This window comes from Rutidosis leptorrhynchoides, chromosome 6 (assembly GCF_046630445.1).
Source record: "Rutidosis leptorrhynchoides isolate AG116_Rl617_1_P2 chromosome 6, CSIRO_AGI_Rlap_v1, whole genome shotgun sequence".
In the NCBI taxonomy this organism is placed as follows: domain Eukaryota; kingdom Viridiplantae; phylum Streptophyta; class Magnoliopsida; order Asterales; family Asteraceae; genus Rutidosis; species Rutidosis leptorrhynchoides.
The window spans coordinates 21,404,119-21,426,112 of NC_092338.1; the positions used below are offsets into that span (position 1 = coordinate 21,404,119).

The 21,994-nt window shown below is 33.3% G+C and overlaps 2 protein-coding genes across 2 annotated transcripts; one reads left to right on the plus strand and one right to left on the minus strand.

Moving 5' to 3' along the window:
* The first annotated feature begins 2,256 nt into the window (after positions 1–2,256).
* LOC139851387 (ubiquitin carboxyl-terminal hydrolase 25) lies at positions 2,257–9,988 on the plus strand. The gene is made up of 9 exons (XM_071840416.1): positions 2,257–2,644; positions 3,004–3,490; positions 3,589–3,664; positions 3,751–3,843; positions 5,146–5,232; positions 6,011–6,813; positions 7,762–7,890; positions 9,461–9,576; positions 9,663–9,988. Exons 1-8 carry the CDS (start codon positions 2,461–2,463, stop codon positions 9,561–9,563), a joined length of 1,962 nt encoding a protein of 653 aa, XP_071696517.1. The 5' UTR covers positions 2,257–2,460; the 3' UTR covers positions 9,564–9,576; positions 9,663–9,988.
* A 3,287-nt stretch (positions 9,989–13,275) lies between these two features.
* LOC139851388 (serine/threonine-protein kinase WAG1-like) lies at positions 13,276–14,787 on the minus strand. The gene has a single exon (XM_071840417.1). It carries the CDS (start codon positions 14,785–14,787, stop codon positions 13,339–13,341), a length of 1,449 nt encoding a protein of 482 aa, XP_071696518.1. The 3' UTR covers positions 13,276–13,338.
* Positions 14,788–21,994: the final 7,207 nt, after the last annotated feature.

Genomic DNA, 21,994 nt, shown 5'->3' on the forward strand with positions numbered 1-21,994 from the left:
TGCCAATTCATATTGTAAAATTTGTTATCTTGAGTGGGTTTTGTTAGATCAAAAAGAAAAAAGTTTACTGTTTATGTGGTTGATTCTTGTCTCTTCTGCCCCTTTCAAGATACTAAAGCTGGTTGTTTACTAGAAAACATTCTGTGCAAAGGTCAACCTCAGAGTCCAGTGGTTAGGGCTAGATTGGGTACATTTGTCTAAATTTGAGAAGGGTTTGAAAACGGGCACAAATTATTACAAAATACAATCTGGTTAAGCCGCATAATACTCGTCGTATCGAGTAATCCGAAAAGGAAAAACTCTATCACTTAATTATGTGCGAAAGTCTGTGTCAATTAATTCTCCAATTCGAATCAAATAAGCCCTTAGATTTTGAACCATCTGACATAGCGAAAAAAAAAATAATCTAACAAAATCTTTAAAAGTTAAATAATTTAGTTCACAACCTTTAGACGGATTTTAAGTGAATGATATTGGTTGAGTGGTTTCCGTTAGAGATGGAATTGCACTTGATTATGGATTGAATGAGATTAAGTGTTCAAAAGTTTATGCTCAAATTCCTCTTTTTTGGAATGACATGGAATTATGAGTTGATTATTGTTTTTATCATCCATTAATATTGTGTTGATAGTTGTATTCATAAATATATCATGAAACTCAATTGGAGGTAGAATTATGAGAAGAAGTCTATAAATTGACGATAAATGCCTAGCTACTTGAAAAGTTTATAATAAGGATGAAGATACTAATCCATTTGGATTCAAGTTAGCGAATAATAACAAATCACGCATTACTCATGCATACTATTAAACATTAAATAAATTTTAACGTCTTATCTCAACTAGTTCAACATTGTATCCGTTCTTTCTGTTTATTGAAACCTCATAGATATCTTAATAACATGGACAGGGCGAAGCCACCATAGGGCAATCAAGGTGGGTCGTCCCCAATGATCAAGTTTTTTTATTTGCCTATATATCCGAAAAATCGGATATCCGGATTTTCGGATATAGTGTAATTAAATGTGACAAACTTCCTAGTCAAAAATCGTACGACTCTATTAACTGAGTCAACAACAAGCGTCAATTTATTGACGACTTGACTGTCACTTAGAGCTTAAATTGAACTTCAGGCAGGTTTAAAACCTATGGAAATTTGATTATACCATTCCATGGCGTCTCACACTTTTTTTTTTATTTTTTTAACGTACTTATTGGTCGGAGGTCCATTCGGAAGTAATATCTCTATCCATAGAACATTGAGAGGAATAACTTTCTTTACTCTTGTGGTGTATCACTTTGGGTAGAGAAATGACATGTCTTTATTCTATGATAGGGGAAAGATTGTCCAAATCCTACCTCCCCAAACACCACTTTTGTGGGATTGAGTTTTGTTGTTATTGTTCCGAGTCGAAAATCAACAAAAAAGAAAAGTTTTTTTTTTCTTTTGGCAAAAATAACGCAAACTCGAATAGAAACGAGAACGTTTTCAAAAAGAAAACGAACTCCACCGAAAAATACAAATCGAAAGCTTAGAGGCTCGAACCTAGAAAGCATGACTAGCCAAACTAAAATTTATCTATCACCGAGCCTCCAACTATGAAATGAACAAATAATACACCCGTACCAATCAACTACCAACTACAATCGACTAACAAGGAAATAAACCATAAAAACTAACAACAACACGGAACAACCGACAACTCACTTTGGGTAACAAACTTCTTCATCTTTCCGTCAATGGTAACCCGGTTGATTCTTTTTGTCATTCCAGTTAACAATCTTATATGTCATAACATTAGAACCGTTACCAACTAGGATAGCTTCAGAAGGGGTGATGACTTCACGATCTTTCAAATCTTGAAAGAAACCTCTTGTAACCGGTTTGCACTCCGGAACTAACCCCCGACCGAAGAACACTCGCCTAATGCCCCAACATGATCATCAATAAACATCCTATGAACCGCATCACCAAATTGATATCGTTTACATTATCGTGTAAATTAAACGAGCACGATACTATCTCATCTTTAAACATTGAGTATGGAGTATTGAGTATAGCAATTAAAATAAAAAGTACAGGGTAGCTAGTTGAGAAATTAACAAAGTACGGTTCCTAAAAGTAACAAACTGTTAAACATAACTGAGGTGCCTGAGCGTATGGGAAAAAGGGGAAGAGGCATCCAAGCATGCCCCAGACGGCCAGACTCCCTCAATCAAACACACACAATACACACTCATTCTCCTGTAATAATAAATTAACACAATCCTCACCGCCCTAAAACGACGCCGTCCGCCACCACTACCACCGTGTTATCAATCGTATAGATACATAGCTATATAGTCGACAATATACATATATTCGAGTGATGCGATCTCTCCCGCCGGCGACGTGGCGGTGTGGATTGATATTCAATGCGGCCGGTGAATCAAGAGCGAGAGGAGTTCCTCGCTGTTGTTAATGGCTGGTTGTCAATTGCAATTGCAAATGACTTGGCAGCAATCATTGAAAAAACGTAAAAACGGTCCTCCGGTAGGGTTCAGAAACCTCGGTAATACTTGCTACCTCAACTCCGTTCTTCAGTGTTTAACCTACACGCCACCGCTCGCTAATTTCTGTCTTCAATTTCAACATTCCGCTAATTGTATGTATATTCTTCTCTATTATCTCATATCTCATCTAGCCTATACGTACACACGCACTGTATCTATATTATCGTTAGTTTTAACCTAATTTTACTAACCGGTTTATATAATTTCGATTTGTATATGTATTCTATATTTGAATTGTATCATAGACAATACTTCTCCTTATTCCTAGTATGCGAATCCTTACGTTTTTTACATGTTTATGAATTTAACCTAATTTGAAATGTTATGCTGATACCATGAGTTTCCCCAATTAGAGTGTTATTATTCATTTTATGAACTTAATTTGAAAAATTCTGTAAATTATGATTGTTACATGAACTAGTTTGTTTATGTTATTGCTATACGTCTTTAGGTGATTCTATTTCGCAGCAGGACAAAAAGAATGATTGTCCGTTCTGTCTAATAGAAAAGAGAATTGTTCGTTCTTTGAGTATAGACGCAACTCTAGATGCGCCTGGGAAGATCATTGGTGGTTTGAAACTTTTTGCCGAGCACTTTCGTTTGGGAAGACAAGAGGATGCACATGAGTTCCTTCGCTATGTCATTGATGCGTGTCATACTACGTGTTTACGTTTGAAGAAGCTGCAACAGCAACGACGGAAATATGTTACGAATGGTGGAGGTGATGGGTTTGGTGGTAGTACAGTAGTTAAGGAGATATTTGGAGGTGCTTTGCAGAGCCAGGTGAAGTGCCTTGGTTGTGGATATGAGTCTAATAAGGTTGATGAGATAATGGATATTAGCGTTGATGTAATAAATACTAGTACTCTTAAGGAAGCTTTTCAGAAGTTTTTTCAATCAGAAATTTTGGATGGGAGTAACAAATACAAGTGTGATAGGTAAGAATTACATTCTTCACAATATTGCACACATATGTATGTTTATATTCACTGTTTGTTCATACAGATCATTGAGATGGAAACTTGTGATTTTGTAGTTGTAAAAAATTGGTAGCAGCAAAAAAGCAAATGTCTATTCTTCAGGCTCCTAACATTCTTGTAGTTCAACTAAAGGTGGGTCCTGTTTTTACTTGTTTCTATGTGTTTTAGCGTCGAGATAAGTACTACTGGCTTATTAATATGTTGTTTTGGTTGAATAGAGGTTTGAGGGAATATATGGTGGGAAGATAGACAAAGCAATTAGTTTTGAGGAGGTACTAGTTCTTTCAAACTTCATGTGCAAAACAAGCCAGGTACGTAGTGCTAGTATTATCGTTAAGTTTGTCTTATTGATTTGGATTTGGAGACTTATAGGTTTTTTTTTTTTTTTTTTTTTGTTTCTATTTTTTCTATATATCAATGCCATCATTTAGAAAGAGTAAGCTTTAATTACGACCTAGATGAATACATTAAGTTTTAAGATGTTCTATAAATTACGACCTAGATGAATACATTAAGATTTAAGATGTTCTATCATGTGACAACAGTTGCTAACGTTTATAATATTGTTGGAAGCACAAGATAAATATGTTCCTTTATATGAAGGGGATGTTTAATATGTTCACTTTGTAGTAAATCAACCTTTTGAGGGTTCTGTTTGCAATGTATTAATCAATTATGAAGTCTAGGACCCCATTTGATTACATAAGCTGAAAATAAGATTGTTCTTTAATTGATGCCATTATGAAGGTTTTACTCTATGTTTCATGTCCCAATCATTTAAAGTTTGGATACATAATCTAGATGGAATTATATAAAATCATTATTTTTTGATATTTACAGATGATTATGAACATATTTGTAAACTGTTTGTCACTTTGTAGTTGGAATCAATCTTTTGAGGGTTCTGTTTGCAATGTATTAATGAAATATGAAGGCTAGGACCCCACTTGATCACATAAGATGAGAATAAGATTGTTCTTTAATTGATGCCATTATGAAGGTTTTACTCTATGTATCATGTCCCAATCACTTAAAGTTTGGATACGTAATCTAGATGGAATTTTGGATCTACCTTTTGCACTTAGTTGTTCGAGCTTTAGAGGGAAATACCTCGCCGTTTATGTCATGTTTAATACACACTAGAATAAGTTAATGATCTAATGTACATCCATGCTTGTGAGTTCATTTCTCATATGATCTTATCCATATCCTGGAACCATGTAAACACTACATTTCCTGCACATCTACTTGCTAAGCTTTGCTAAATTTGAAAAGCCAATCAGACCTGCAGTGTTCAGTCATCTTTATTAGACCTGTTGATAATTTAATCTTCAATTATATAGATGGATGATGGATCTATGACATGTTCTTTAACATTCATGTTCGCTTGTACTATAATTAAATTTGTAGAGTCTTATAAGTTCCAGCTCGCATTGCATTGAAATCTCTACGATAAAATTAGTGTGAGATGGATTCTACTCATAAGATGTGCATTTGTGAGGTGTATACTATATAATTGATACACTTTGATTATCCCAGACTAGATATTTTGATTCTCTAGTAGCTCTCCTCTTGGAACTATTTACTGATTCAGTTAATTGTTACCTCTGCAGGACTTTCATCCCGAGTATAAGCTTTTTGCTACCATTGTCCATTCTGGCTTTTCACCCGATTCAGGACACTATTATGCTTACATCAAGGTCTCTTTGAATTGTGCTATAATTTGTCATATTTGGTCTTCAGTATCGGAAGTGTAAATTTATACACATTTATTTTTAAATGGGTCTTACATAGAGTCTGTCTATAACACTTAAAAGCGGTAAAAAAAAGACCTCGAAAGGGAACCAAGTCAAATGGGTTGTAAGTAGCCTAAAATGTATCTTTAGTGCATAAAACCTCCAGAATATTTCAATCAAAGATTATATTACTTATATAATAGTATAACGCTCTAGTCATATTTTACACATTTATAATTTTTAAACTAACAATTACCAGTCCAGCCAGGCTAATTGACCCATTCAAAAGATACTGTGCCTCTATTGCCACTTTCTGTTGGACCAATCTTGACATAAAGTAATAGTTAGAGGTTTATTTTGTGAAATTATATCTCAAATGGATTTGAGGAGGTGGAACATGTGAACGGATAACAAGTGGGCTAGCCGTCATAGTTTTCAATTTTGCTTCTTCCTTGATTATTCTAATAGATTCTAGACTTGACTATTCTAATACATTCTAGACTTTATTATCCTAGATTATTCTAGACTAGACTTGATTAACTTAATGGACAAGGTTAATCAACTATAAATAGGAATGTAATAGGAAGATTGTAATAAGAGTTTTTCTATAATTGGAGAAGGATTTCCAATAAGTTCTTGTTCTTAAATTTTACTATTCTGTCTTATAATCTGGTACCAAATTTCTTCACTTTCTGCATTGCTAGCTTCTTATGTTGTTTTAAATTTTGAAATATGTTTACAGGATGCCATTGGTCGTTGGTATTGCTGCAATGATTCTTACGTTTCAGTTTCATCCTTGCAAGAAGTTTTCTCTGAAAAAGTCTATATCCTTTTCTTTTCTCGCACCAAACAGAGACCCGCTCTACCTAACATAACTGTCACTACAAATGGAACAGCAAAACCTTATGATTGCAATGGAACCGATTCCTCCAAAATTCTCAAGTCCAGTCAAATTGTTAAATCTTCAGGCACAAAAGCATCATATGATTGCAATGGAAATGATACCTCCAAAATTTCTAAACCCGGTCTTATTGTGAAACCTTCAGCAGACACAAAAGAATGTGTTAATCATCAACCACCGAAGGTTGATTCTACAAAAGCTAGCAAAATATTCATTGGTCCTCAAAGGAAGCCAGTCAGTTTTGGAAATTTTGGTGCCAAAAAGGTCCCTGGACTACCTAATTTGAAAATCATTGTTCATAATAAAGAAAACAATGGTAACAATGGTGATGCGAAATCTTCGAGCCCTAAGAAGACGAGTGATAAAAAGTTACCACTGCTAGAGGACAAAAATGGAATTCGCCAAAGTAAATCTGTTGCAAATGGAAATGGTGAGATACACAGGAATGGAGACGAGTTTGTTGCAAACGGGTGTAAGAGCAATGGCACACGAAATGGAACAGCAACAGTTAAAATGTCTAATGGTATTGCTAAAAACATCCCTGATAAGTTAGACCTTAAGAGAAAACATGAAGAGCAGAATTCACGTGATTTGCCCAGTGAGGATCGTCAGTCACCACCAAAACGTGAAATTCTAAAAGAAACGTATGTTCCTCCTCATCTCTGATATTTCATTTATATGTGATTATGGTTTACATTATACAGTTAGTGATGTTAGCTGGTAACAGTTTCAGTTTAGGAAATATAATGTTAGCAGTATTAGTGACTAATAGTCTAAAGCAAAGATTATAAGGAGGATTGGAAAAACTCTGTCCAAAGAGTTTTACAACTTTAACTGTACCATTGTCTTTCATACTATCCTTAAGAACCACTTGTGGGCCAAGTAATGAAGGAATTATAATTATAATAGGTAGTTATAATGATGTGGATATGAAGTATATGAATGACCAGATGTAGAAATGGCTAGTGAATAATTAATAGGTCAACTCTTATGTTAAGTGACAATTTTCTAGGCAAAATAGTTACATTTGTTTTGTAGTGCATACGTACAGTTTAAAGTTTGTGATGCTCATGGCTAGTAGGCAGTAGCCTAGGATAGTAACTTGGGATACCACTGAGCGTGTAGGAATGATACTGACATAGATATGTTTCCCCTACTAATGTCTTAAACTGTACTTTTCGTATTCTATATAATAATTATCATGCATTATCATGTATATAACAATTTCCGCCTGTACCTATAAATTTTTTTTCCACACAATCAAGTAACCCCGTTATGTTTCCCCTACTAATGTCGTAATTAGGTAAGAACAAAGACATGGCACACTACAGGTTCTTTGTACACTTTATCAACAAATTTATGTACTTTTTATATTTCAATAAACTGTTTATGCTTCCACTGTAATATACTTAGTAGTCCTGGAAAACGTCTGTTGTTTTCTTTTACACAGTTGATTATTTTTTTCATGTATATATGTGTATGTAGTTTTGTCATCAAGTTCACGGATCCCTTTGTTTTAGTTTTTTCCCCTAAATACTTAATAATAATTCCCATAATCTTTGTTGGAAACATTTATTTTTGGCATGTTTCAGTCTTGAGAAGGAAGCTTCATCCTTCCTGCGAAATTGTGGCTTTTTAGAAGAGGTTGAGAGTTGCGTACGTGCAACAAAGCTTTGTGTTCAAGATAAAGACAATGACTCGTTATCAAGGGATGAACTTAAGTAAGCCTTTTTTTCTTAGTTTAAAATTTATTGCATAAAATATGGCTTTTTTGTGTTACATCAATTACACCTCTCGTCCTGCATTATATGTTTACTTAAGATGTAGATGTCAGTAGATTTTATCAGTGTTGTAAAACTCGGCCGAGCTCTTGGTTTAGATCACCAGTCGAGTTCTCGGTGGCCAACCGAGTTACTTGGTCAATGGCCGAGTTTCTCGGCCAGCTCGGTGACTCGGCGGCTCGGTCAAAAACTCGGCAGCTCGGACGAAAACTTAGAAAATTAGTCAAAGTCTATTAGTATATGTATTAGAACATATATTAAGAAAAACTAAAAAGTCAACGTAAGTCAACATCCGAGTTCTCCCCGAGTTCCGAGTTCTCCAACCTTGGTTTTTATTTCATATAGATGCATATACAAGGGTTGTTCTTTATATATGATTTTCAACCGTCCTAAAATCTTGTATCGATTTTAACCAGAATGAAAGGAAGTAAGGGATATTTTTATTTCTTTACCTCTTTAATTTTAGTGAAGAGTCTTTACTTTCACAAACAACCTGACTCCATATAGTAGCATGTTTTATAAGTGATTCTTGATAGAAACATCAATAGAAAATAACTTCATGTTTGCCTTAAGTAGAAAGCATAAACTGATATGCATCGACTGATTTGACTTGTGTAATACTTGATATTCATGATTATATGTAACCAAATTTACTATTTTTGAGTGTATTATTTTGATGCACAAATTGAACTATCAAAAAATTACATACCATTGATGACTGGGTTGCGAGTTGAGAGGTGTGTACTCATTTGGATCGTGAGGTTTGAATTTTGTCGAGTTGTTTCTTTTCATTTGTTATTTCGTATTTTGATGCTAAGCAATATGAAAACTGTAAAATGTATGATGTATTTTACTGTTTGGTAAATTGTAATCCTAAGATGTGATCGAAATTTGAAATTTTCAATTACCGATATTGACGACATAAAAGTTAAATTATACATGTAAATTAACGTGTAAATTTGTAATTCCATAAAAAAACACGTTTAAGGGTTCATTTTCAATTTTTAAACACTTAAATATGTGTGAAATGTGAACTCATAATTTGAACGTAATGTAACTCATAACATTTCAATAATTATTAGTTAAGGTTTACTGATGATAGTACAAGTGATAGTTTAAAGAATGTAAAGGTATGTTAGGAAAAAGTGTTTTCTCCTCTTTGTCTTTGATTTATTGTATATCTTCTTTCATCTTCTATAGTTAGAATCTATATTTCTATAGTTATAATCTAATAATCTATACATTTGGATTAGTCTTCCATGTTTATGATTTTAAGTCTTAAGAGAGAGAGAGAGTGACATGATATATAGGTGAATATATAGATTTGAAGGTTGATGTACCAAGTGTTTCTTTAAACTATCATAAAAAAGATGATGTCCTTTCCCTGTTGAACTTAGTTAAAATTCAAAACTAAGACTGAAGTTTGCTGCTAATTAACACACTACTTACTTCAGATTATAGAACTGTATGTATCACCTCTAAATTATACTTATATTATACTATTATGCAGGAGGAAGATGATATCTGATGCCAAGACTACTTTGATTTCAAAAATTCCAGAGGCCTTAAAAACCAATCTTATCAAACGCATCAGAACTCATATTGATCCGTGAATGAAGGGCTCTGGTAATTTCAAATTTTTTTCGAATTTTTGTTCTTTTTGTATGAGTGTATGATGATGCTTACAATATTATGCTTAACTGTTTTTGCAGTCTCCCAGATTACGGGAGTTTGAGACGGGACACCACCAATCATCTATATGTATTTAATCGGGGCATATAGTAGTGATGTGGTAATGTGAAGATAGCCGCCTACATCTCTAATGATAAATTTTGTTTCTATTTAGAATGTATGGATGATAATTGTTAGACTGATTTTGAACTTTGGTTGTTGAGGAAGTAAGTTGTTGAGTTGGTTGTTAGAACGGGATATGATGAGATGATACAGATATACGTATTTTTTCTGTAAAGTAACCTTTTTGACACATATTTAGTTAATAGTGACGCATAATGCGATTATGAAATTTCTTATAATTTTATGGTTCCTTGTTAGTTTGGATTTCTATTTTGTTAAAATACATTATCATTATTATCATGCCTTCTAATTGTCAAAAATACGAACAGTAATCAGCGGTAAAATCGTCATTTCACACCAATTGACACCTGTCATGGTTATACACCGTCTAACCAGGGTTACGATCGTCATTTCGCATCAACTGCCACTTGTCATCATTATACGCCGTGTGACGTTAGTGGGTGCTACGTGTTACTTTTCCGTTTCTTTCTTCTTCACCGCTTATTTCTTTTTATCTGTTGTTTTTTTTTTTTTTTTTTCGTTCTTTTAGTCGGCAGGTTGTACGCTTGGTGTTAGCTTCTGTGTAAGTCTGCGATTGACTAATTTTTTTTACTCGGTTGTGTTTGATTCGTTATAGTTTTTGTCAGATGTCGATTTACCTATTTGAGATCTTGTTGAGTGCAAATAATGAATTACTCGCATTTCAATGTTTCTTCTTTCTATTTAAAGAGAGTTGTATTTCTTGTCGAAGTTAACTCATGAAAGTATGAACTTAAAATTTAGGTCATAAGCTTTGTTAAAACAATTGATATAATTATCATCAATTGTCGTACCTGTAGAGTTAAGTTAATAAAGTTTAGTCATTCGTTCGATTTATATTAGAAAAAAAACATACACTATTATTTATTTACTCCGTATGACTTATTTCGTTATTCGGAATAAACGTTAAATGTCAACAGACGAGCTATTATTAAAAAAAAAACGGTTTCATAGTCGACAATTCTGCTTGAATTTCAATCACGGCCATTTAGCCCAAATCACAAACAAAATATCAATGCCCATTTTCTAATTTGTGTACTGTACATATAATATTATAAGTCAACTTGTTTAATAAATAGATTGAAAGACAGGAACATTATGATTATGATCAAAATCATAACATAATGGGTAGGTAGTTGTCTTAAACAATGTTTAGAATCACTTAATTCTTCACAACTTTCAGTTTGAAATAGTTTAGAAAGACAGGTTTAACTAGACGAAGTTTGTTTGTGGGTGGAATGCGTTGAATTGAAACAGGTGGTTATGATCATAAGAGAATTATATGTAACCAAAGCTCATGATTGGCACATTATGAGTTGTATTTAGGTACTAAACTACTTACCATTACTTTATTTAGATTCCATTCCTTTGACATTAACATGTATTAGTTAACTAGTATAATATAATTTCTTTAGAACATAATCAGATGTCTAAAACTAAAATATAAACATTAGAAAAATGAAAAATATACATAAAGTTCTGTCTCATCATAAATAGTATCGACTACCTTCATGTGGTGTCTTCCATTTTGATCGTGTTTTGTAAGGGTTTTTTTTAATCAATTTTATCCCCTGGTTCTCAATTTTTGATAGAGAAACTTAAAATAAGTTTTATCACAGCGGTATTTTGACCATTTCACGTGTATTTAATATAGCAACAAACAAAAGTTGGTAAAAAAACAGAATGGTAAATATTAAGAATCACAGGCATAAAAATAGCAGAAAAAATGTACGAAAAAAAATGTACTAAAATGAAATTACAGGGACATGAAAGAAAGTTGCTCTTTTCTGTACTCCATTGCTCTACTTCAGGACAAAATATAATGATCTAATCGCGATTGTTTAAATGTGTATGTTATATATCAATGTTTATGAATTTGATTATTATTCGTGTTATGCTACTCCGTATTTTATTATTTGTGTATCTTGACATACATGAGGTAGGGAGCTCGCGCAATGCAGCTGTTTTTTTTATTTACCAAATTAATTGTCATAGATTAAATGCAAATTAATCGTTCGATGGAGTAACAAAATAATAAATAAATAGTTAGCTTATAACTCGTATCTAAAAAGGATTTTAAAACTCACTTTATTTTTGGTTTAGATTTGTAACTAAACGTTTGTTAAATTCGATAAAAAAAATGTATAACCCGTATATAAAAACGATTTTAAAAGCCACCTTATTTTTTTATACTATTAACTAATTATTTACTAAATTTGTTAGACAAAGATGAGAGGAAAAATAGAAGTAAAAAAAATAAAATATTGAGGTGGGTAAGAAAAAAAGTGAGGTGATTTGTGATACTATTCACTTGACTCTTAGTTAATAGGATTGTGTTATCGAATTCATAGATTAAATGCAAATTAATCGTTCGATGGAGTAACAAAATAATAAATAAATAGTTGGCTTATAACTCGTATCTAAAAACGATTTTAAAACTCACTTTATTTTTGGTTTAGATTTGTAACTAAACGTTTGTTAAATTCGATAAAAAAAAATGTATAACCCGTATATAAAAACGATTTTAAAAGCCACCTTATTTTTTTATACTATTAACTAATTATTTACTAAATTTGTTAGACAAAGATGAGAGGAAAAATAGAAGTAAAAAAAATAAAATATTGAGGTGGGTAAGGGGAAAAGTGAGGTGATTTGTGATACTATTCACTTGACTCTTAGTTAATAGGATTGTGTTATCGAATTCTATGTTTTAGTATATGTATAACCCGTATATAAAAACGATTTTAAAAGCCACCTTATTTTTTTATACTATTAACTAATTATTTACTAAATTTGTTAGACAAAGATGAGAGGAAAAATAGAAGTAAAAAAAATAAAATATTGAGGTGGGTAAGAAAAAAAGTGAGGTGATTTGTGATACTATTCACTTGACTCTTAGTTAATAGGATTGTGTTATCGAATTCATAGATTAAATGCAAATTAATCGTTCGATGGAGTAACAAAATAATAAATAAATAGTTGGCTTATAACTCGTATCTAAAAACGATTTTAAAACTCACTTTATTTTTGGTTTAGATTTGTAACTAAACGTTTGTTAAATTCGATAAAAAAAAATGTATAACCCGTATATAAAAACGATTTTAAAAGCCACCTTATTTTTTTATACTATTAACTAATTATTTACTAAATTTGTTAGACAAAGATGAGAGGAAAAATAGAAGTAAAAAAAATAAAATATTGAGGTGGGTAAGGGGAAAAGTGAGGTGATTTGTGATACTATTCACTTGACTCTTAGTTAATAGGATTGTGTTATCGAATTCTATGTTTTAGTATATGGTTTAATTTAATTTAATAATGAAGCGAATCATGTGAAAATAGACTTATTCTAACAATTTGTAACAAATATACACATTTAAAATATATTTATATTTCTATTTATATTTATATAAATAACATAATACTACAATTTATAGTTTTTAGTTTTTAATGCATCCAATTCAATTCCAATATTACTATGAAAATAAAGAAGGCTATCCTCATATTTACAAAAATAAATTAACACTAACAACAAAATTGTGACGTTAAACAAATTTTCTATATTTTGTAATGATAATAACTGTTGTTATAATTTAAGTTGCGTTTAGCCCCTTTATTTTTAAGCAGAAGACAACTAAGCCCCTTCCATAACGAACGCCTTTTCTTACTGGATGATGGCCACCCACCCACGTGACTAACATGTGCCCTACTATTCTTCTTCACCGTCACCCCTCGCACCTCTGGCGGCCGGTACATCCGGATCAACGGCCACTTAATTCCGTCAAAAAACGGATGCCGTTTAATATCAGTCGCCCCTCTCGCACACCCTAACCGCTCCTGTGTATCATTTACCAACAGCTTTTGTATCAAATCCTTAGCCTGTGCCATTCCTCTTACATTATCACTATCTAAATCGTTAAACTTCACTCCTTTGCTTGCTGCTATATTACGCAAAGTGGAATCCTTACACGCTCCTCTAAACGGCGTACTACCGTACAACAATTCATAAATTAACACTCCAAACGCCCACCAGTCCACTCCGTTACCGTGACCGTTACCGTTAATCAACTCCGGTGCTAAGTACTCGTGAGTACCTACGCACGACTTCGAAAACGCCGTTGTTGGCTCCGCTACAAATTCCGTTAACGTTACATCATCGGTATGTCCTTTTCTATTATAACGACCAAAACAATTTCTATAACTTTTGTTTAATCTTCTATGAACACGATGATGATGTACTTTCGGTTCGATATCAGCGTTAAAGCATAAATCGAAATCTGATAACATAATATGTCCGTCTTTACGAATTAAAATGTTTTCAGGTTTTAAATCGCGATACACGATCCCTAATGAATGGAGATATTCGAGAGCGACTAATACTTCAGCTGCAAAAAACCTAACGGAATCTATTGGAAGACGGTATTTAGGTTGCTTGCGTAACAAGGAATGTAAGTCTCCGTTTGGACAGAAATCAATGACGAAACACGTGTAATGAGATGCTTCAATATGAGCGTAGAGTGTAGGGAGGAACGGGTGGTCTAGCGAGGACAGGATCCGAGCTTCTGTTTGGACATGTAACAACTTTTTTGATGTCAGCAAGTTGTTATCAACAACTTTTAAAGCAAAGTTTGCGTGATCATAATCACGTAGTCTGCATAGAAATACTCGTCCGAGATTTCCGGATCCTACGTGGCGGATGAGCTTTAGATGACGAAGGTGTAGCGTGCCATCAGATGATAGATTAGTCGCTGCTTTAATAGCGGACCAATTCGCATCTGATTTTCGATGTGGCCGCGAGTGGAGGTTTGGGATTTCGGTTGATGAGCTAGGGAGAGATGTAGAAGCTGATGAGATACGAGTCGAATCGTTGAAGCTTAAACATAAGCTAGAACGAGCTAGACTCGAGCGACCACTTGTGGTCGCTATTGAGGTCGAGCTCGTGAAACTTAAATCGATATCAGAGTCGTGGTGAGATAAGGAGTTGTAGTAGTACTGATCGTCTTCCATTTTTGTTATAAATGTAAAGGAAATGAAATGAATATAATTACTAGGAGCTAGGGTTTGTGTTATTTATAGAAAGAAGAAAGTGATTATTTAAATTTAAATTTAAATTTAAATCTCAATTAAATTAAAAATAAAATGGAAGTAACGTAACGTGTGTGGTCTGGTTGACTTATAACTGTAGTTGTAGAGAAGGTGTAAGGTTGACTTAACTGGAAGGTGGGAAGATGTGGGTAACCCGCGTAGTTATCGGGAGTAGCAATTTTTTCACTTGTGCTTATCTTATCTGAGTTTTATATTAAAAAAGTTAAATAGAATAAATCATTAACTAATAATTAGTACAACTATTACTTCGTGGGATGCAAATGATTTTTTTTTGGAAAGGCAATACTTCTATTAAAACTCAAAGGTTACATTTACAGTCTCAATACTTAATCACATAAGATAGAAACAGGCATACATACAATTTGGCAAGTAAAGTTAAGGTGCTAAGGTAGCAACTTAACAAGAATATGTTAAATAAATAGCCGGATTATGAAGCCAAGTATGCCACTCGAGATTCTTCACTTTGCACCTCTTCGCAATCCAATCAAAAGCTTTTGACTTGTATCTCACTAACAGCCACCGGGACGTTCCAACACTTGTTTTTAAACACTTTGTCGTTTCGGTTCTTCCATAGTAGATATCCACACGTCCATACTATCCCTTGGCAAATATCTCTACCCACATCCGAAAGGTTTCCAAACACCTCCATACCTAAGAGATCCCGAATGTTGTTGGAGTTTAGACCTCCGACGTTCAACCACTCCAAGATTTTCCCCCAAATATCCCCCGAAAGCTTACAAGAGAGGAGAGAGTGATCTAAGGATTCGATATCATTATCACAAATTGGACAAAGTACCGAGTTCAAATCAATCCCTCTTTTATCAAGCTCGGTAAGCGTCGGGAGTGTACCTTTCCTAGCTCGCCACACAAATAACTCCACCTTTTTTGGTACTAAATTGTTACGGATAGTACCTAAGGTCGCATCTTGACGTTTTATAACTTTTGGTTCTATCAAATCAAAAAGTTGTTTTGTTGTGAACCTGCCCTTCGAACACGGAGCCCAAATTCAGCAGTCCGCCTCATTTGTGTTCATCTGAACCTGTGAGGGCAGCCCATTTAGATCCTCTAACTCCCCAATTGCCCGACCCGACACTTCTCTTGTCCATGCCCAATTCCCGACCCACTTTGTACCTTCCTGTAACGACCCGTCAAAATCGCTATTGATGCGGCACGTTAATCATTGATTCCACAGTGAGGTTTTGACCTCTATATGATACGTTTTGATAAAATATTGCATTCATTAAAATAAGTGACTTTCTAAACATAGAAAGTTATAAACATGTGGGCAAGTGCTTAGGTATAAGCAAAACCCCGAAATACATAAGTCTTTAATTTACAGGTTGACATCACAGTCCAATTGTTTATTACACAACGCAGTTTTATTTTGAATGCAATAAACTTTGTACAAAGCATGAGAGACTCCATGCAGGCAACAAGCACATCACAGCGGAAGCATTCTAAGGACCTGAGAATAAAACATGCTAAAAAGTCAACACGAATGTTGGTGAGTTATATGTTTAATTGCTCGAGTCATAAACATATATAAAGATAGACCACAAGATTTCATCAAAAGTTTATCAATAGATTCTACGTAACAGAGCACCCTGGTAACTAAACTTAACGCTATAGTGATAATTACCCCATTCGTTTTAATACACGCAAACTAACGTGTCTTAAACTCAAATAACATACGTCCGTTAAAAGGCTAGCGCTCTAACTCGGACGGGGATGTCAAGCCCTATGGATCCATATACAATTATTCGCGCCCACCAGTCCATATCCTATGTACTGGCAGCTACTAGTTACCAAAGCTAAGGGATTTTCGGTTTAACTCAGTGTAGAATTTAGTATGTACTTGTGTCTTATCGCGTTTAAAATAAATTGCATGTATTCTCAGCCCAAAAATATTTAAAGTATTTAAAAAGGGAGACTATAAACTCACAGTTCAATATTGCGATTCAATATTGTAGGCAAATTGCGTAGACGTAATGATGGTAGACGACTGTATGGTTGGCCTTGGATTCAAGAACAATACCCCGAATAATACCTAATATTTCCTTAGCTTAAAGCGGTTTGAAACCAGAATTAAAAACACCCTCGTATATACCTTATTATTATTAAACTTAAATTTAAAATTATAATTATAATATAAATATAAATATTGAGAGTTAATGTGAAAAACTTCGTCGAACAAACTGCGTATTTATATTACTTTTCGATTTACTGTAGCTCATGCGATCGCATGAGTTTTCAGTGTTTTTGCCATGCGATCGCATGGCCGCCTTTTCCGTTTTTGTTTGCTAGTTCGTCGACATCAAATAGTGTTTACTGTAGCAAATAGTGTTGCTGTAGCAAATAGTGTTCACTGTAGCAAATAGTGTTTACTGTAGCAAATAGTGTTTACTGTAGCAAATCACTTTTCACTGTAGCAACTGTAGCAAAATACGGTTTCACTGTAGCAAATAGTGTTTTACTGTAGCAAATAGTGTTTTACTGTAGCAAAGTAATTTTTACTGTAGCAACTAGGGTTTTACTGTAGGAAAGTCGTTTTTTACTTGTACATATATATATATATATATATATATATATACATACATATAATTGTTCATGAATCGTTGAGAGTAGTCAAAGGTAATTGTATATATGAAACAGTTCTAAAATTTTGAGACTCAATCTAACAGACTTTGTTTAACGTGCCAAAATAATAAATCGTATAGAGAATTGGTTTAAATTAGTCGAAATTTTTCGGGTCATCACAGTACCTCCCCGTTAAAGAAAATTTCGTCCCGAAATTTTGAGTAGTACCTGTTTCATGAGCGATATCAGTGAACAAATGTGGATACTTTTGCTTCATTTGATCTTCACGTTCCCAAGTAAACTCGGGTCCTCGTCTTGCGTTCCAACGAACTCTAACTATCGGTATTTTGCTTTGTTTTAATTGTTTGACCTCACGGTCCATGATTTCAACAGGTTCTTCGACAAAATGGAGTTTATCATTAATTCGTATTTCGTCAAGAGGAATTACGACATCCTCTTCAGCTAAACATTTCTTCAAATTTGACACGTGAAATGTGTCGTGAACACTACTAAGTTCTTGCGGTAGCTTTAATCGATAAGCAACTGCTCCATTTCTTTCGGTGATTTCAAAGGGTCCTGTGACGATCGTTCCAAATCCATATGGACGAACACGTCATTCATTGATTTCATTGCGAGGTATTTGACCTCTATATGATACGTTTTGTAAACATTGCATTCTTTTCAAAAGGTACACAATAAATGAATATCAATTTCTAAGGTTTTCAACGTTTGATGATTTCTACATATAGACAATCACCATAAATAATAGTTTACCATAATACATCCGTTGATAATGAAGTCAAAATAAGATACACGGTGATGATTTTGTAAATGCAAAGTTTTCTTGAATAAAGCATGTATGACTCCATGCACATAGCTTGTATCACATATAAGCAAACAGCGGAAGACTTCTAGGAAACCTGAGAATAAACATGCTAACAAGTGTCAACACAAAGGTTGGTGAGTTCATAGTTTTATTGTTTCGTATAATCTGTATATAAAAGTGGATTACAAGATTTCAGTTGTTTCATCCAGAAACGTTTATCAAAAGTTTGTCAATAGATTCTACGTAACAGAGCACCCTGGTAACTAAACTTAACGCTATAGTGATAATTACCCCATTCGTTTTAATACACGCAAACCAACGTGTCTTAAACTCAAATAACATACGTCCGTTAAAAGGCTAGCGCTCTAGCTCGGACGGGGATGTCAAGCCCTATGGATCCATATACAATTATTCGCGCCCACCAGTCCATATCCTATGTACTGGCAGCTACTAGTTACCAAAGCTAAGGGATTTTCGGTTCAAACTCAGTGTAGAATTAAGTATGTACTTGTATCCATTGCGTTTAAAATAAATTGCATGTATTCTCAGCCCAAAAATATATATTGCAAAAGCAATTAAAAAGGGAGCAATGAAACTCACACAAAATCAGTTTTAGTATTTGTATCCATTTAGTAAAACAGTTTATAAAACTGCGCATGTATTCTCAGCCCAAAAATATAGTTTGAAAAAGGGATCATATGAAACTCACAGTTAAATATTGATATACAATATTGTAGGAAAGCACGTAGACGCATCGGAGATGATAAACACGAGGTTTGCTTCACAAAAATACCCCCGAACATTACCCATAACCTCCTTAGTAATAACCCATATTTTCCTTAGCTCTAGCTCGCTCGGAAACTCGTTTTGAAAGTGACACGCTCAAGACCTCGTCGTAGTATTTTATGTATAATATTAATACTAATAATAATAATAATAAGATTAATAATAATATTAATCTTAATAATAATAATAATAATAATAATAATAATAATAATAATAATAATAATAATAATAATAATAAATACGGAGTAATATATGTGTAAAAAAAAAATGGAAGAATTCGACTGAATTTATAGAGGTTGCCTGCCCAGCCTTCCCATGCGATCGCATGGGTCTGAGGCACAATGGCCATGCGATCGCATGGCCTCTTTTTCCAGCTCACAATCATTTTGTATTTTAGTTTGTCGACATATTTAAATATAATATATATTATATTTAATTTATATAATTATTTATATATTATATTATATTTACGTGCATAGTTAACTTGTAACTTTTGTTCCGATAAGTCGTACGTTGTTACTTGACTTATGTCCCGGTTCCGGTTTCTCGAATGTCCTTTCGTACGCTGATAAAACTTGCATTTTACATTTCGTGACTCGTACCTTTGTTAAAATATAGCCTTAAATTATTCCTAAACTATACCACTCAAAGTATATCTTAAACTTTCGAGTATGTTGGTCATTTACTTCTATAAATCATCGTCTCACTATTTGGTAAAATACATTTTTAAAATAGTGTTTTACTGTAGCAATTCACTGTAGCAAAGTCAATTTTACTGTAGCAAATAGTGATTTTCGAAAACACTGTAGCATTTTGGGTACTGTAGCAATTTGAAAATACTTTATCAAATTAGTGTTTTACTGGTTCATCTTAAACGTTTTAGTTAACTTATCTAAATATCAATCAAATCAATAATCGAATGTTACTATCGTTTACTAAATAACTTGAAATCATATATATTCAATTAGATATATAAACCAATAAGTTTAATGTACGGTATTATGTAATGAAAACTTTGTTACGTTTTCAAGTTATAGTATATATATGTATCTATTTACATATAATTGTTCGCGAATCGTTGAGAAAATCGAAGGGTACTTGAATAGTTCAAAAATTTTGAGATTCAGTTTTACAGACTTTGTTTATCGTGTCGAAATCATTAATCCTTTAAAGATTAAGTTTAAATTTAGTCGCAAATTTTCGGGTCATTACAGTACCTACCCGTTAAAGAAATTTCGTCCCGGAATTTGGTGAAGGAAAGTTTAATAACGTAGATCAGGATATTCTTGTATCAAAGAATATGATATAGTTTGAATTCTCATCATGAATTCGTTTGTTCATAAAATCCTCATCAAAAGGATATAATAGAATGAAATGTTTTGTATACCTTAAATTAGTCGAGTTTCGTTTATGAATAGCGTGAGTTAAATAAATAACAAGTTTTTCACCTATGTGTAAATATGGATAAAACAATTTGATTACATGGATAGTATGAGTGAAATTATCACAAAATAGTGAAATGAGGTAATTAAAGCTTCGTCTTATCGTTTGACGTAGTCAGAGTTGATTTCCGGAATTTAGGGAATAGAAAATCTTCATAATCTAAATAAGATTTCATTCTTCGGAATTTGCGGAAATTAGGATTTTCTTTGATTAAATGTGTAATCTGCCTCGATTGCTATGTCTGATATTTCGCTATAAATTGACCTCTTCCGTCTCATTATTTTCACCATCCATACTTTCTTCCCCAATTAATACATTCAAAAGATTGTGAAAATGCTCAATCCAGTTCTGGTTCTTGACCTAATATTGACGTTTGCCACAATCATCCTTCTTTTCCAGCTCCCACCAGAAGAATCTGTTTATTTCTATTATGCTCTAGGGATTGTTGTATTTATCATTCTCCCGTGTCTTTATCTTGCTATTCGCATAGACATACATGGTTTATGATCTTTCTTGTTTGCTGTGATGTAAAATCCTGTTCATATTCCGAAGTTCCAGGTTTTTGTTTTCTCTTCCCGACCTCAAGTCAAGCGAATAATGGTCCAGAATTCGTAGGTATGGAGTTTTGGATGAACATAGTTAATGTTCTAAGAAAGAAATTGTATTGGCACGATCTTGATTTGTCAAATTACTAGAATATCTGGAAAAGACCGAATCATCAAGAAAAGTATTTTCTTGATATATTTAGAGATTAAATAGAATGAAAGAGTTATGTAACATGGTTCATGATGAGGGTATGATCTGTGAACCTTTGTCACGTTCCATTAGAAACTCAGCATGACTTACTGTAATATAATCACGTTGATCAAGTGTCATTATATTGTACTAATTCATGCTTCAGTTCCCAACACTACTTCAAAACATTCATTTTTTTTTTTTAAATTTTAAAAACTAAAATAGTTTCTTTTATGATGTAACACAGATAGCGCGAAGAGATGAATAATTTCAGATAAGTATAGTTATGAAAATATCTTCAGAAATATGAAGGATATTTATAATGGAAGATACGATGATATCTTAGAATTTCTAATATCAGAGGATGATGCGGAAAATCTGTCTGTGAAGGTTTAGAATAAGAAGTAAGGTTCTTACTAATGGTTTCAGCAGACACTGAGTAATTTGGATTTTTTGAAGGTAGATTTCGTCCTTGTAATTTGTCTACAGCTTCCTTCATACTTTGCTCAACCCGTTTTCCAGTTCCAAACCTTCTCTTTTTCTGTGCTTTTCTAACACACTACTCTTTATCATCAAACTTTCGACTGTTAAAGTCGTTTACAGTTTTTGCTGCTTCATCAGCATTTTTCCAAAATTTGGAGAACTAGTTTTGTAGTTTGGGGTGTTTTTCAGAAACTTCACATTCGAAGTAATTAAGTCTAGGAGATAGACATTATATGTATATATATATATATATATATA

Bases quoted from the DNA above. Each gene is read 5' to 3' on its own strand.
- LOC139851387 (XM_071840416.1), top strand. From the start codon at position 2,461: ATGGCTGGTTGTCAATTGCAATTGCAAATGACTTGGCAGCAATCATTG. The intron at 3,491-3,588 runs GTAAGAATTACA...GTGATTTTGTAG, and splicing joins AACAAATACAAGTGTGATAG to TTGTAAAAAATTGGTAGCAG. The intron at 3,665-3,750 runs GTGGGTCCTGTT...TTGGTTGAATAG, and splicing joins TTCTTGTAGTTCAACTAAAG to AGGTTTGAGGGAATATATGG.
- LOC139851388 (XM_071840417.1), bottom strand. From the start codon at position 14,787: ATGGAAGACGATCAGTACTACTACAACTCCTTATCTCACCACGACTCT.